General features: G+C 34.8%; 1 protein-coding gene across 1 annotated transcript; it reads left to right on the forward strand.

Moving 5' to 3' along the window:
* The first annotated feature begins 245 nt into the window (after positions 1-245).
* On the forward strand, positions 246-14,057 carry LOC143624608 (kinesin-like protein KIN-12D). The gene is made up of 36 exons (XM_077095195.1): positions 246-978; positions 1,073-1,228; positions 1,305-1,388; positions 1,502-1,621; positions 1,715-1,828; positions 1,904-1,996; positions 2,073-2,233; positions 2,320-2,394; positions 2,764-2,851; positions 2,937-2,995; positions 3,080-3,143; positions 3,236-3,301; positions 3,387-3,536; positions 3,778-3,882; positions 3,977-4,212; positions 4,302-4,371; positions 4,451-4,501; positions 4,704-4,865; positions 4,981-5,091; positions 5,349-6,557; positions 6,643-6,972; positions 7,688-9,700; positions 9,794-9,901; positions 10,004-10,125; positions 10,220-10,307; positions 10,401-10,475; positions 10,575-10,817; positions 10,895-10,993; positions 11,101-11,175; positions 11,928-11,986; positions 12,060-12,171; positions 12,251-12,361; positions 12,451-12,618; positions 12,699-12,764; positions 13,733-13,852; positions 13,935-14,057. Exons 1-36 carry the CDS (start codon positions 358-360, stop codon positions 14,043-14,045), a joined length of 7,695 nt encoding a protein of 2,564 aa, XP_076951310.1. The 5' UTR covers positions 246-357; the 3' UTR covers positions 14,046-14,057.

Consider the following 14,057-nt stretch of genomic DNA (forward strand, 5'->3'; position numbering starts at 1 on the left):
ACGTTACACCCAATTTCAAATCCCATTTTCACAAAGTCAAACACTGCACCATAAAACATGGATTATTATTATTGTTGTTGTCTGCATTTGCCATCAATACAATAATTCGAGCCCTAATTTGAGTGAGTAAGTGACTTCTGGATCAGCATCCATTGATTCGATCGTTTTCGATAACAAATTGAGCTCAAATCTATGAAACACAACCGTTCGATTCGATAAAACAATTTCAGGAGTTGGTGCTAGATTCGGAATAATATTTCTCACTTCATCAGTCAGGTATGCATCCGATGTCTTTCGTTTACTTTCGATTACTTATTACTTGTTTCGGTTACTCATTTAGTTTCAATTTGAATCAGAATGTTGCGAGATTACAAGTTTTCGCGTCGGAGTTCGGGTAAAAGCCCTGATTTAGACGAACCGGAAAATGTACCGGTAAATGTGAAGGTTCGTGAGGTATCGGTATCTCAGACAAGTTCGGATTCGTCGTCTAGGCCTCCGTTGAATGCAATTCAAGAAGCTGTGCAAAATCCTAGCAAAGTTAATAGGACACCGACTAAGGTCGATGGCGGTAGGCATTCGGAGTCCGTGATGCCGATGAGAACTCCGGAAAAGCAAGGGGGTTTGGGAAGGAGTAGGTATGGGTGGGGTTCGGATTCGAGGAATGTGAATGTGAATTTGAATATGAATGTGAATACTCCTACGTCGTGTAGAACGGTTGGGAGAGCTCCGAGTTCGGGTTATTCGGAGGTTAATTCTACACAGAATACACCTACAAAGAGTGTGAATAAGCCTCCGAATCCAGGGCTGCTTCATGGCGGTAGTTTGAAGCCGCCTGCTGGTGGAAGTGCTCGTGGTTATGGAAGTGTTGCAGCTTTGTCTAGAGGGTCTCCGAGTACTTACACTACTGTAAATACAGCTGAGGTACCGCATTTTGACCTCAAAGAAGATCCATCATTCTGGATGGATCATAATGTACAAGTGAGTTTCATTTTCAACATGATTACATTTGTAATGATTACAAAATAATTTGATGTAAAAAGATTTAACTCATGTTATTTGACTTTTTTCTTAGGTTTTGATACGAATTCGTCCACTTAACAACATGGAGCTTAGTACTCATGGTTATAACCGGTGCTTAAAACAAGAAAGTGCACAAAGCGTGACCTTTGTAGGGCATCCGGAAACAAGATTTACCTTTGACCATGTTGCATGCGAAACTATTGACCAGGTTTTTATTGTACACTGGCACGGTTTTTTCAACTGCACTATGCTCACATTAAGTCATGAATTGTATATTTGTGCAGGAAACACTTTTCCGGATGGCAGGTCTGCCAATGGTAGAGAATTGCTTGTCAGGTTATAATAGTTGTATCTTTGCGTATGGGCAGGTAATTTGATATGCAATTGGTTATAATTAGATAATAATATATCATAAAACTTATTGTCTGGAAACAGATATAACTCTGTACATGCGTACTGAATTACTCGTTTACTCATGTAGACAGGAAGTGGAAAAACACACACCATGCTTGGTGAAATAAATGAGCTTGAAGTTAAACCTAGTCCATATCGGGGAATGACTCCACGAATGTTTGAGTTCTTGTTTGCTAGAATAATTGCGGTAATTTTCCAATACTGTTGATAAAAACAGATTTTTGGTCACACACTTCATAAGCAATTTTACCTTAAACTTCATTTTTCCACATATGTACAGGAAGAGGAAAGCCGTGTAGATGAAAGATTAACATATAATTGCAAGTGTTCATTTCTAGAGATATACAATGAGCAAATTACTGATCTACTTGACCCTTCATCTACAAATTTGCAAGTAAGTTTAATCCTTTAGTGAGCTTACAAGTATTCTAATAAGATGTTGTTTCTTGTGCTAACCTTTTCTTTTCAGCTACGAGAAGATGTTAAGAAGGGTGTTTATGTGGAAAATTTGACCGAAATTGAAGTTCACACTGTGGGTGATATCCTGAGGCTTCTAAGTCGGGTACTCTATGATCTCCTATATAAGTGGATTACTTTGCTATCTTTACTTTTTCTCTGATCACTATGTTATTTTACAGGGTTCTGCAAATAGGAGAGTTGCTGCAACAAATATGAACAGAGAAAGCAGTCGTTCTCATTGTGTTTTCACATGTGTAATTGAAAGTAGGTGGGATAAAGATTCAACTTCCAACCTACGATTTGCAAGGCTGAACCTCGTTGATCTAGCTGGTTCAGAAAGGTGTTGCATATGAATTTGACCAGTATTAATCTTACTTATTGTTTTTATTATGCCTTTTTGTGATCTGGCTTATCTTCTCCTAACAGGCAAAAAACTTCGGGTGCTGAAGGTGAGCGTTTAAAGGAGGCTGCAAACATAAACAAATCGTTATCCACTCTAGGGTATGAAAATCTTACATGGTGTTTTCTTCTTGTTATGTTGAGGTGGCTAGATGGACATGTCGGGTAAATCTAGTAACTTACGTGTCAGGGAGAGTAACAACTCTTTTTTGTGTATAATTTTTATTTGATAATAGATGGTTAGTGTGTTAAATAGGATTATAAATTGAGTTAGTAATGTTTTTTAGCAAACCCATGCTAGAGCTTTTTGACATGTTTGCATTTTTGCTAACTTTTTTTTTTATTTTACTTGTCTGATGACCCATTAGAGATGTAGGGTAAGCCAAATCAAACCATTTATAAACAGATGGTCAGAAGTCCACCTCTACTATTTTGTGTTCCCATTTTGTAATCATAAATTCACTTGTCTAGGCATGTAATAATGGTTCTAGTAGACGGTGCTCATGCAAGGACACGACATATTCCTTATAGAGACTCAAGACTGACGTTTCTTCTACAGGTATTACATAAGACCTACCTTTTCTATTTATGGTGAAATTTGGACTTCTTTTAATTTGCTAATGCTTACAAAATATATTCTGCAGGACTCACTAGGTGGAAATTCGAAGACAATGATAATTGCTAATGTCAGTCCCTCCATATGGTATGTTTGTACTTTGTATGTCTTATTTTTTGTACTTGTGTTCAGAACCTTTAACTAACTTTTTTTGTTTTTTGGATTTGCCAGTTCTGCCACTGAAACGTTAAACACTCTAAAGTTTGCGCAGCGTGCAAAACTTATTCAGAACAATGTAAGCGTTATAATAATTTGTAAAGAGTGATTATATTTGCACATTTATTCATCTCAGTTTGAATATTTTCATCTTGTTTTGTCATCTCAAAGGCTGTGGTAAATGAAGATGCCTCAGGAGATGTCATGGCACTTCAACACCAGATACAACTTCTAAAGGCAAATCTTTTTTTTTTTTGTTGTGACTGAATTCAATAAGATTAGACAATTCTATATCAAATAAACTGTTTTTTTTATTTAACAGGAAGAGCTTTCTGTCCTTAAGAGGCAGAATGTATCCAGATCTTTAACATTTGGTCCAAAACTCATTGAAGAGACCAGGCAAGAACACGAAAGTGATTTCGATAATACGATTGGACACGAGAACAAAACAATGAGGGTTTCCTCTAAACAGGTATATTAAGTTTCATTTTTTTGTTTCTCAACTAAAAATTATAATTTTAGTGAATGCATGTTTTGATTAAAAGACATAAAAAAGTAGTGACTTTGTGTCAGTATGAAAAAAAGTGAGTTTGGTAATTGATATACAACATTGTAGAGTGATTAAAAAACTTGCAAACAAATTGCATTCTGTTATATATTTTTGTATACCTGTGTAGTGCTTTTAATTTACTTTTATTCATTATGTTCCTCAGCTAAAATCTTTAGAGACCTCTTTGACTGGAGCATTGAGGAGAGAGCAAATGTCAGAAACTGCTATTAAACAGCTTGAAGCAGAAATAGAACAGTTAAACCGTCTTGTAAGTATTGTTTCTCCTTTATGTGTAATCAAACATTCAGAATTTATATTTGGTGCATATGGGTTTTGGTATTTAAAACGAAATTTGTGTGCAGGTTCGTCAAAGGGAAGAGGACAATAAGTGCACCAAGATGATGTTGAAGTTTAGAGAAGTTAAAATTCAAAGGATGGAGTCTGTTGTTTCTGGATCAATACCTGCTGACTCATACTTGCTAGAAGAAAATAAGATGCTTATTGAAGAAATTCAGATGCTTCGTGCCAAAGTTGATAGGAATCCAGAAGTTACACGATTTGCTTTGGAAAACATTAGGCTTCTTGAACAAGTTAGAAGGTAAATTAAACAAAGAACAAAATTTTTACAACAAAAGAATAAAAGTATGTTGTTGTACTCATCACTCATGCATTGCATTTCAATTTTAGATTGCAAGACTTTTACGAAGAAGGTGAGAGAGAAATGCTGTTAACTGAAATATCTGAACTGAGGAATCAGGTACTTGTACATGTGCATTTTATTTCAAAACTCTTGATTCTGCTGTATTGTATTCTTAGTAACTAAAATTGTTTGGCAGTTGGTTCTTGCTCTTGATGAGAATTCCAAGCAAGATGATCATACACAAAAGGTAAGATATAAAAATTTTGATTTTTAACTTATCTATCATGTTTAGACTTTAGACACTCATACATTATTTGATAATGGATACAGGAAGCTGCACATGGCACTAAAGAAAACATCTCTCTTCAATTGGAGGTTGCACTATCTTTTCTTGATAAGTTATGAAAACTTGTCATCTATTTAATGTTGCATTTTCTATCTGATTTCAGTTGGAAAGGAGCCATGAAGAGCTAGAGAAATGCAGGAACAACCTAAATTCTTGCTTAGAGCAAAATGTGAAGCTCCGTAGGGAAATTGAGGATCTAAATGCTTTACTAAGAAACCAGAAATCTGCAGTGCATGAGCATGATGATGGTATTGAGGTCATAAAGGTAACCTTTAGTTATCATAAGAAACGATTATTGTGCAATACATTATATGCAATTATGATCTGTCTTGACGATAGGTTCTTTTGGTAAGTACTAAGCAGTATAAGATGTTTTTTAGGAGCCCATTTTGGAAGCTTCTTCTGTAGATAATCGGTCATTCCATATAACCCAAAAGACATCTGAAACTCATGTGGAGCATCCTGAAGAAGATATGGATATGCAATTGGACGTAAGTTTTCTATTTATTATTAACTGAATTTTCATTAATTGTAAATTGTAATGATCTGATGTCAGATATTAGTAAAAATAGGCAAAAATGGTATTTCCTTATTCAAAATAAAAGGCAATAACTATAGCATAATCAAAACATGTAGCTCTACAGAAACGAATCAATAGAAGTTAAGTAGCATATTTGATTTGATTGGATTATTATATATTGGTTGAATCGAGACCCTCCATAGTCATTTATATATGATATTGTTTCAGGGGTCCATACAGTTGTCTCATACACTTCTAAAGAACAATGAGGATCCTGCAAAGTACATTGAAGAAGTCATTAATCTTCAACTGAGAGTAGACATTCTAGAGACGAGTTTAAAGGAAGAGAGCTCGTCTTGTAAGGAAATTGAGGAAAAATATATCTTAGTAATGGAACAATATAAAGATTTGAAGGAAGAGCTTGAGGAAGCAAGATCTGTAATCGAGGCTCTTGAGACTCAACAACTAATGTCTATCAACGAGCTTGAAGATCTTAGAAACAATAATAACATATTTTCTCAAGAACTGCATGAAAAAGAACTTCAAATCAAATCTTTGAATGATAAGATTCTTATTCAAGAGTCAATGCACTTGCCACCATCATCAAATGAAGCTGACCGTGTTCAAGAAAAGATGATCAAGATGCAGGATTCTCTTGAAAAAGCTAGGAGAACAAATAAATGGTACAAAACTGAACGTGAATGTAATGCTGTTAATGAAGAAGAAATGGATGAAGTGAGGAAACAAGTCGAGGCTGAAACTGCTGAGGTCATCGTTTGTTTGCAAGAAGAAATAAGCAGTCTTCAGGAGCAACTGCTTGACAGTAGCACTAAAGAAACCGAGCTCAAACAAGAGTTGCACGTTTTGCAAGCGAAGTTGACTACCATGACTGAATGCAATGAAGCTTTAAGGGAAAGCTATGAAGAAAAAGAAAGAGAACTGAACCTGTTGACTAATGAGATCCAGGAGGTTCTTACTATGGGTCACGAGGCACTTGAAGATGCCTTGAATGATCTTGACGATATTACTATCAGTGAGCAATTACAAATGATCACAAAAAACATCTTTGAAAAAGATTCAAGAATAAAGGAACTAAATTTGTGTTTAGAAGACGCGAAAAACAAAGGTACCGAAATGGAGGGCATGCTAAGGTCATTAAAAGGGGCAACTTTAGTTATGTCAGAAGCACACCAACAAGATTGCAATGAAAAAGAGAAAGTAATCTTTCAGCTGTCATCACGGTTGAGTGAAAAAAGTTGCGTGATAGATCAGTTAAATCATGCAATTAAAGAAAAAGAACAGCAAATCAAGAAGATATCACATTGTGCAACGGGTGCATTTGTGATCGTGGACAGGCTCTCTGAGATTAAAGACGGATTTCAAACGACATTGACACAGAAAGAAGCGGAGCTTGAAGAATTAAAAAAAACTCACATGGTAACATTTTTAACAAACTGATTAGATATATTGCTTTAAGTTTCAAGTTTCAAGTTTTAGTATTGTGCTTATGAAACATTTATAGGTTCAGACTTGCAGGAGTTCAAGAGATGTGAGTCGCAGGGATGACACCATTAGTCTTTTGAAGAAGGAGCTTGAGACTGCACTCAAGAGTCTTGATGGAGTGAAAGCCGAGATGGCTAGACTACGTTCTGAGAAAGAAGTAATTAGGCTTTCCGAGAAACAGAGTCGCCAAAGTATTGAAGTCCTTGTGCCACATGTTCTTGCATTACAAACTACTGTAGACAGTTTTGAAAAACAAACTGAAGTAGCAATGGTTTCTTTGGATCACAAGATTCAAACTGTTGAAGGAATTTTACAGGAATCATGCAAATCCTGCCACCAGAAAAGAAAGGTACATCTCCTTTACATATAATGCTGAAATTTATTCACGCCAAGAAATTGTAACATTTGTTGCTCGTTATTTTTAGTAGGAATGTAGGATGTAAGATAGAGGTGCACATCGAAACAATTTGGGATCCGAAACCATTTCCTAAACCAAAACTGATCCGACCCAGAAATCAGGTTGAAACTGGTTATATCTCGGTTTGTAATATGTTTGAGAACTCATCCGTTGAAAGCAGTTTGAAACAGTTAAACTCAATCCAATTCGGTTTAAAAATCGGTTTCAAACAGATCTGATCCTTTTCCCCTTATAAACTGGTTGGGGCCAAACTGGTTTTGTGCATCTCTATGTAGAGGTTTCAAAATAGGCAAGTAACATGAGTTTGGAAATGAATCAAATTGAGTTGGGCTGATCCAGAAAACCTTTTTGTCCAATTTATTTTCTTTTTCTATAAATGTCTAATGTATCAGATATGATTATAAAGGATTAAAAGTTCTATAATATCATTAGTAATCTATAATTATATTAAAATGATTTAGGATTTTTTTGCATTAAAGTACCTTGGACTACTTAGTGATCAAATATAACCAAAATAATTCATTGAGCATAACCTCTAGATGTATAAAGTAGCAGAACATGTCTCAACAATTCATGTGTTTTACTTCTATCCATTTTCTCCATTGAGGCATTTTTCCAAAGTGACTGATATTTTTAATGCACACAGCTTTACGAGCATGAACTTATGGACGCCAAGGTGAATGCAGCACAACAAGCAGCAGAATCATCTTGTATCTATGCCAAATTTGCAGAGGCCCAATACACCATCAAAGAAGCAGATGTTATGATCAACGAGCTACTGATTGCAAATGAATCCATGAAGCTTGACATTGAATCTCTGAAGAAAAAAGAGGTTATTTTAATGAATGAGAGGGATATGATTTTGCAACAGTTCGAAGCTGATACTATGGGAATGAAGAAAGAAATAGAGGAGCTTGAGGGTATGATTTTTCAGACCCATTGTGTTGTAGATCAAGATCTGATTCCAATAGCCTCTGATTTTCTGTGCATCAAGTCTCAAATTCAAGACTCTAGCAAGTTAATTCAGTCATGGATTGAAGACATATGGTCTGAGATAATTGCAAAAGACTGCGTTGTCTCTGTTTTACGTGTCTGTCACATGGGAATACTTCTGGAAATGGTAGCTGGATTAAATGCAGAGAACGGGCTCCTTAACCACGGGTTATGCGAGTCAAGTTCTCTAGTGTCACAATTAAGGGAACACAATTCCAAGTCAAGAAATGAGCTAGAAATGTGCAGAAAAATTCAAGGGAAGTTATTGGCTGACATCAAGAATAGTTTCGATCGTGTATCAAAGGGTACAGAGGAAACTGATATTCTTTCTGTCAAGCTAGCAACTTTTGAGGAAAAGATACTAAATTTACAGGCTCAAGAAGAAGCAATGGTGGAAAGATCAAAATGCATGGGATCTGAGCTTTCTGCTCTAGTGAAGGAATTAAATGCCATGGATAAAGATGAAGAGCTTAGATTTCTTGAAGAAACGTTCATGGTAGATTTGCTAGAGAAAGACATCAGGCTCATTATTCTGTCAGCAAAACTGAAAGAAGAAGATTCACAAATAAAGGATCTTGAGAGAGAGAATGAAAACCTGTGTATGGTTATTGAGAAGTTTAAGGAGGACATGATTACATCCGATATGGATATCCAATCGAAAGATTCCATCTTGTTAGACAAAGAGGCCGAGGTTGCCTCTTTATACACAGAAATTAAGGAAAAAGAAAGTCAAATGCTTGAAAAAAGTCACAGTATTGAAGTGTTGTCATGCAAATTCAAAGAGGAGTTGGAAATTAAAGATAAGGAGCTGAGGAACATGACGCTACGTGAGGAGAATTTAAAATCTGCCATCAGACAACGTGAAGCGTCTAATGATTTGCACGCAAAAGAGTGTGTTAATTTGTTGAGTACTATGGATAAGAAGACTAACAAAGTGTTCAGTTTATTAAGTGAGAAAATTGTATCACTTGAGCAAAATTTTGAAGAAATTAGTGGGAGTACTGAACAGACGAGTATGTATATAGAAGAACTCAAGTGTTTAGAAAGCCATGCTAAATATTTGATTTCTGAAAACTTGAATCTTCAAAGTGAGATGGACATGAAGGAGGAAGTTCTTGAAAGTTTGAAAGCTTCTTTGGAGGTTTTAGAGGATGAGCTACGGTTGTTGAAGGAATTCTCATCTAATAAACAGGATCAGAAAGGTGAAATTGAAGAACTTAAAGCTTCCTTTGAAGTTTTAAAGGATGAGCTAAATAAGAGTGATGTAAAAAGCAAAGTGCTTGAATCTCAACTAAAGGTGAAAGCTGCAACAATTACCATGCTTGAAGCAGATGTTTCAAGAGAGAGTGATTTGGTAAAATCACTATTTTCTGAGATTGAGAAACTGACAGAAAGTGTTAAAGATGCTTTGAAAGCAAAAGAGATGTGCGAAATGGAGTTGGTTGAAGCAAAGGAAGTTAATGAGAGCTTGGAAATGGAGTTGGCTCAGTTGAAATCTGATCTTTCTGAAATGAATAAATTGGTTGAATTAAGAACCATTGATCTAAAAAGTGTTGGTTGTAAAAGAGATAATCTCCACAACCAACTTCTTGAAGTAAGAAAGGAGTTAGAGATGGCACAAGCTCTTGCTGAAGAAAATGAAGCAATTGCTACAGAAGCCAAACAGGTAGTTTATTTTAGTATTATTCAAGACTTAGACTGATAGCTCTTTAAATTGAAAAATCTCAATTATTTTATATTTTTTATTTAAACCGTTTAGATGGCTGAGACGAGTAGACTGCATGCTGAAGAGAAAGATGAAGAGGTGAAGTTATATGAGAAATCTGTTGAAGAGCTTGAGTTTATTGTGAATGCCCTCGAGAGCCAGGTGAGCGTTAATTTATAATTCAACATTTTTTGGGGGGAACTTTACAGTTTACATAATCTCTTTCAATGTTATCATGATGGTACTGATTTGTTGTATGTTTAGGTTGACATGGTCAAAGGAGAGGCTGAAAGGCAACGATTGCAACGTGAGGAGCTAGAAGTAGAGTTTCAAGCTTTTAAACAGCAGATTCACATGGTCCAAAGTAATGACTCGGACATAAAAAGGTTCGATAACATAATACTGAAATGACATTATGATATAAGCAAAAAGTATATTAATTGCTTACTTTTTCTGACACATGAATTTTGAGTCTTACAGGCTTCTAGATGAAAAGGAGAAGTGTCTTCAGGAGGTCCTTCAACATGTCCAAATTCTGGAGAAGGAGATTGCGACCAAGGATACAGAGGTGCATGCTCTTCCATGTTTCTTTTTAAGCTTTTTGCTTAAGCATTTGTATAGATTTATGTCATAACTGCTTTCTTGTTTTCCATTTTTGTAGATTCTCCAACATAAAGCTCACATCAGTGAGCTCAATCTGCATGCTGAAGCTCAAGCTAGAGAGTATAAACAAACGGTAAATGAAAGATTGCCCAAAGTTCTAATATTTTGGGAATTAGAAGATAATTTTCTCATGTTTTTTAATATTTTGTGTTATCTTGATTCTGGAAAACAGTTTAAGACACTGGAGGCAATGGCTGATCAAGTTAAATCTGATAATCCTGCTCCACTAATCTCAAATTCGCCATCAAAGAAGCTTGAAAAGAATGCATCAAGAACAAGGGGTTCTGGTTCTCCTTTTAAATGCATTGGTATAGGTTTAGTACAACAAATGAAGTCTGAGAGAGACGAAGAGCTTGCAGCTGCAAAACGTAAAATTGAAGAACTTGAAACATTGGCTGCAGATCGGCAAAAAGAGGCATAGTTTTTTCAACACTTATAGAAAAATTCCATCTTTTTGTTGGTTTCATGTCTTATATGCATTTTTATTTTCAGATATTCGCATTGAACGCAAAGTTGGCTATGTCTGGGAGCATGACTCATGATGTGTTGCGTGATTTATTGGGCATAAAGAAGGATATGACTACTTATTCGGTATAAAGCCATAAACTTGTTTCTTTTTATACTCCAATGCAAAATGTGTTTTTGGGTTTTTAAGGTTAATCCTTAACCCCTCGTGGTATGTTTATGTTTAATGACAGTCTTTAGTAAACGGCCACCAAATTGAGGAAGTAAATGAAAAGGTTCAGATTCATAATGCTGAGGTAAAATTCAAGGTATACTCTTCTTCTTACAAAATATTTAATGTTTTTATCCCGTGGGTCATTATATGACCCGAGAAAATGGTATATATGAGTTGTTAGAGATATCTATTTGTAGAATAATGTTTGATGTAGGGCATTAAAAGAACCGAACAGACCCTTGTTCACGTTCGCTCATTTAGCGGACAAACGAACGGTTCATGAACACGGACTTAACGGAATTTATTGTTTGTGTGGTTCGTTAAGATTTTGTTCGTGTTCGTTCGCTAATTTCTTGAACGAACATAAACAAGCAAACAAACACAAACCATTCAACACTCTCAAAACTCAAGTATTAAACATTATCGCCCAAAATATATTTAAATTGAAGTACTAGGTTTTTAGTATAAAAGTTAGCATGATAAACTAATAAAAATTAAAAAAGATATACACAAAACCTTTAATTACCGAATATAAACAAATGAATATGAACAAACGTAAATGAGCATAAACGAACACAACAAAATGAGCGTGCCTTCTATTCATGTTCGTTCATTTAATTAACCGAATGGAATTTCTTGTTTATGTTCATTCATTTAAATGAACGAACGTAAATCAACTTCCAGCTTGTTAAGCGTTTGTCATCTACAGCCTTGATTGATGGTATCGTAGTGTTAGTTGTATTAGTACTTTATTTAGCACATCCTTGGATATAATGAGGTCACTCAAAAGTTATATTCCTGAAATTCAGTTTCTGTAACATCATTGACGTTTCTTTATTATTACAGGAAGAGGAGGTTATCAAGCTTAAGAAACAACTGAATGAATTAGTCATTGAACGAAAAGGGTAAATTAGGCATTTCAGTAACAGTGTTTTATTTGAGGACATTAGCATTAACATGGCTATTTTCTATAACTAGGTGGCTGGAGGAAATTGAAAGAAAACAAGGTGAGATGATTGCAGCACAGGTGGCGTTAGAACAACTCCGTCAAAGGGATCGATTACTTTCAACTGAAAACAACATGTTCAAGGTTCGAAATCCTAAAGAAATACTCTTGGTGTATTTTTCCTTCTGGCATACTTATGCTAACTTGCTCTTCATATTTCTAGACTGAAATTAGTAATCACAAGAAGAAGGTGATTGAACTTGAAACTGAAGTAACCAAGTTATCAGGCCAACAAAATCTTCAACAAAGAATTCATCATCATACCAAAATAAAGGTAAAATCCCATTTCTTAATAACAGTTTGGTCAGAAATGTCATTTCTATCTATAAGCTTTTTTATTTCATTTTTAAATAATAATTACAGGAGGAGAACAATGCATTAAAAGCTCAGAATGAAGAACTAAGTCGTAAGCTGAAAAGAAGTGATGCTATCCTAAACCGTGTTAAGGAAGAATTTGCTAGCCTACGTGCAGCCCACGGGAAGAAAGCATATTATGTGGAAACTGAGCTACAACTTGCTGAAAATCTTAAGGTCTTTATCCAAATCATGATCTTAAAAAGTTTAGACTTTCTTAAGAAATATTAACTTATATTTTGGTTTAACCGTTACAGGGAACTGAAGAAGAGAGGGACCAGTTAGCTGGGAAGTTGGCAGCCTTATGCACCAGCATTTTAAAGGTTAGTGAGTTAGTCTAGTATATATTAATTATATAGTTATTAGTGTGTTATTATTAGGTTTATTAGTATATGACCCATAGGCCTAAAATAAGTTTTGCTTAAGGTTCTTTCTTATATATTGAGGTTCCCCTACACTGTAATTACAGAATTAAGATATTTTCATCGCGTTTACTTATAGCTTTGCTATTGGTGGGATTTTCCACTGGGTATGATTGATTGATTGATTGATTGAAGTCAAAACTATTAGAATTTTTGATAAGTTTTGAGTTAATAATTATAAAGAACAGCAGAAACAGTTTGATTAACAAATCTTTTGTCATATTAAAAAATCTTAAAAATTAAATAATTTCAAAATCAATATATGGATATGTGTGCACATACAGTATTTAAAAGAAAACAATTTTTAAACGAAAACCGAACGAAGAGAAAAAAAAAGTAAGTAAATATAGCTAAAAAGTCTGTATTGTTTAAATCGTGTTTCCCTAAATATCTTATTCTTAATAAGAAATTTTTTGACAAATAGATTCTGCATTTTAACTTACTTTTTAAGAATTTGAAATTCTTATTTAAGCTTTACAAATTATAATTTTGTTTTCTCAAATATTTAAAATTAATATTAGTTAATTTTATCCAATAAGACTAGGAGTTAAAAAGAAAACTTTTTAAAAAACATCCATTTTTATAAATATTTTTTCCACTAGCGCTCTTTTGGAAAGAAACAAAAGAATTCTACTACATTATACATGGGTTGGATACAGTCAAGTGGGACCATGTTTGGTTGCCCATAATAGTTTTTGTTTTTTTTTTCTTTCAAATTTGTCTAGTTTATTATAAAATTATTAAATAATATATCTGCCATTGAGTCATGACTACCCATTTGACCTGTTTTCTTTAAAGCTATATTTTCTTGTATTATTTGTTTTGATAGTCAACTTATATTAAAGAAAAAAAATACATAAATTCAACAGGCAGCTGGAGTAAACAGGCCGACATCCGATGTTAGTGTTAGCATGGCTGAGGAAGCGTTGGAGCAGTTTGAGAGTCGCGTGGCCACACTGGAAAGGGAACTACATGATCTGCAATACAAGGTAAATAATATATAATCACTGCCCTTTTGGGTTCAACTTCAAGCCTATGAGAAACTAATGCACTTGTGAATGGATTTAACAGAATCGGATCAGTAATGAACGAGCAAGATTGTCTGACCTCCTGCCACAAATATCTGATGAAAGCAGCAGATCTTCCACTCGTAGTCCGTTTCTTTCTTCTTTAGATCGGTAAAGATCATAAGAA

The sequence above is a fragment of the Bidens hawaiensis genome, unplaced genomic scaffold (genome assembly GCF_021521415.1).
Source record: "Bidens hawaiensis isolate Kalapana, Puna unplaced genomic scaffold, B.hawaiensis_p1.1 tig00003902_1, whole genome shotgun sequence".
Taxonomy (NCBI): Eukaryota; Viridiplantae; Streptophyta; class Magnoliopsida; order Asterales; family Asteraceae; genus Bidens; species Bidens hawaiensis.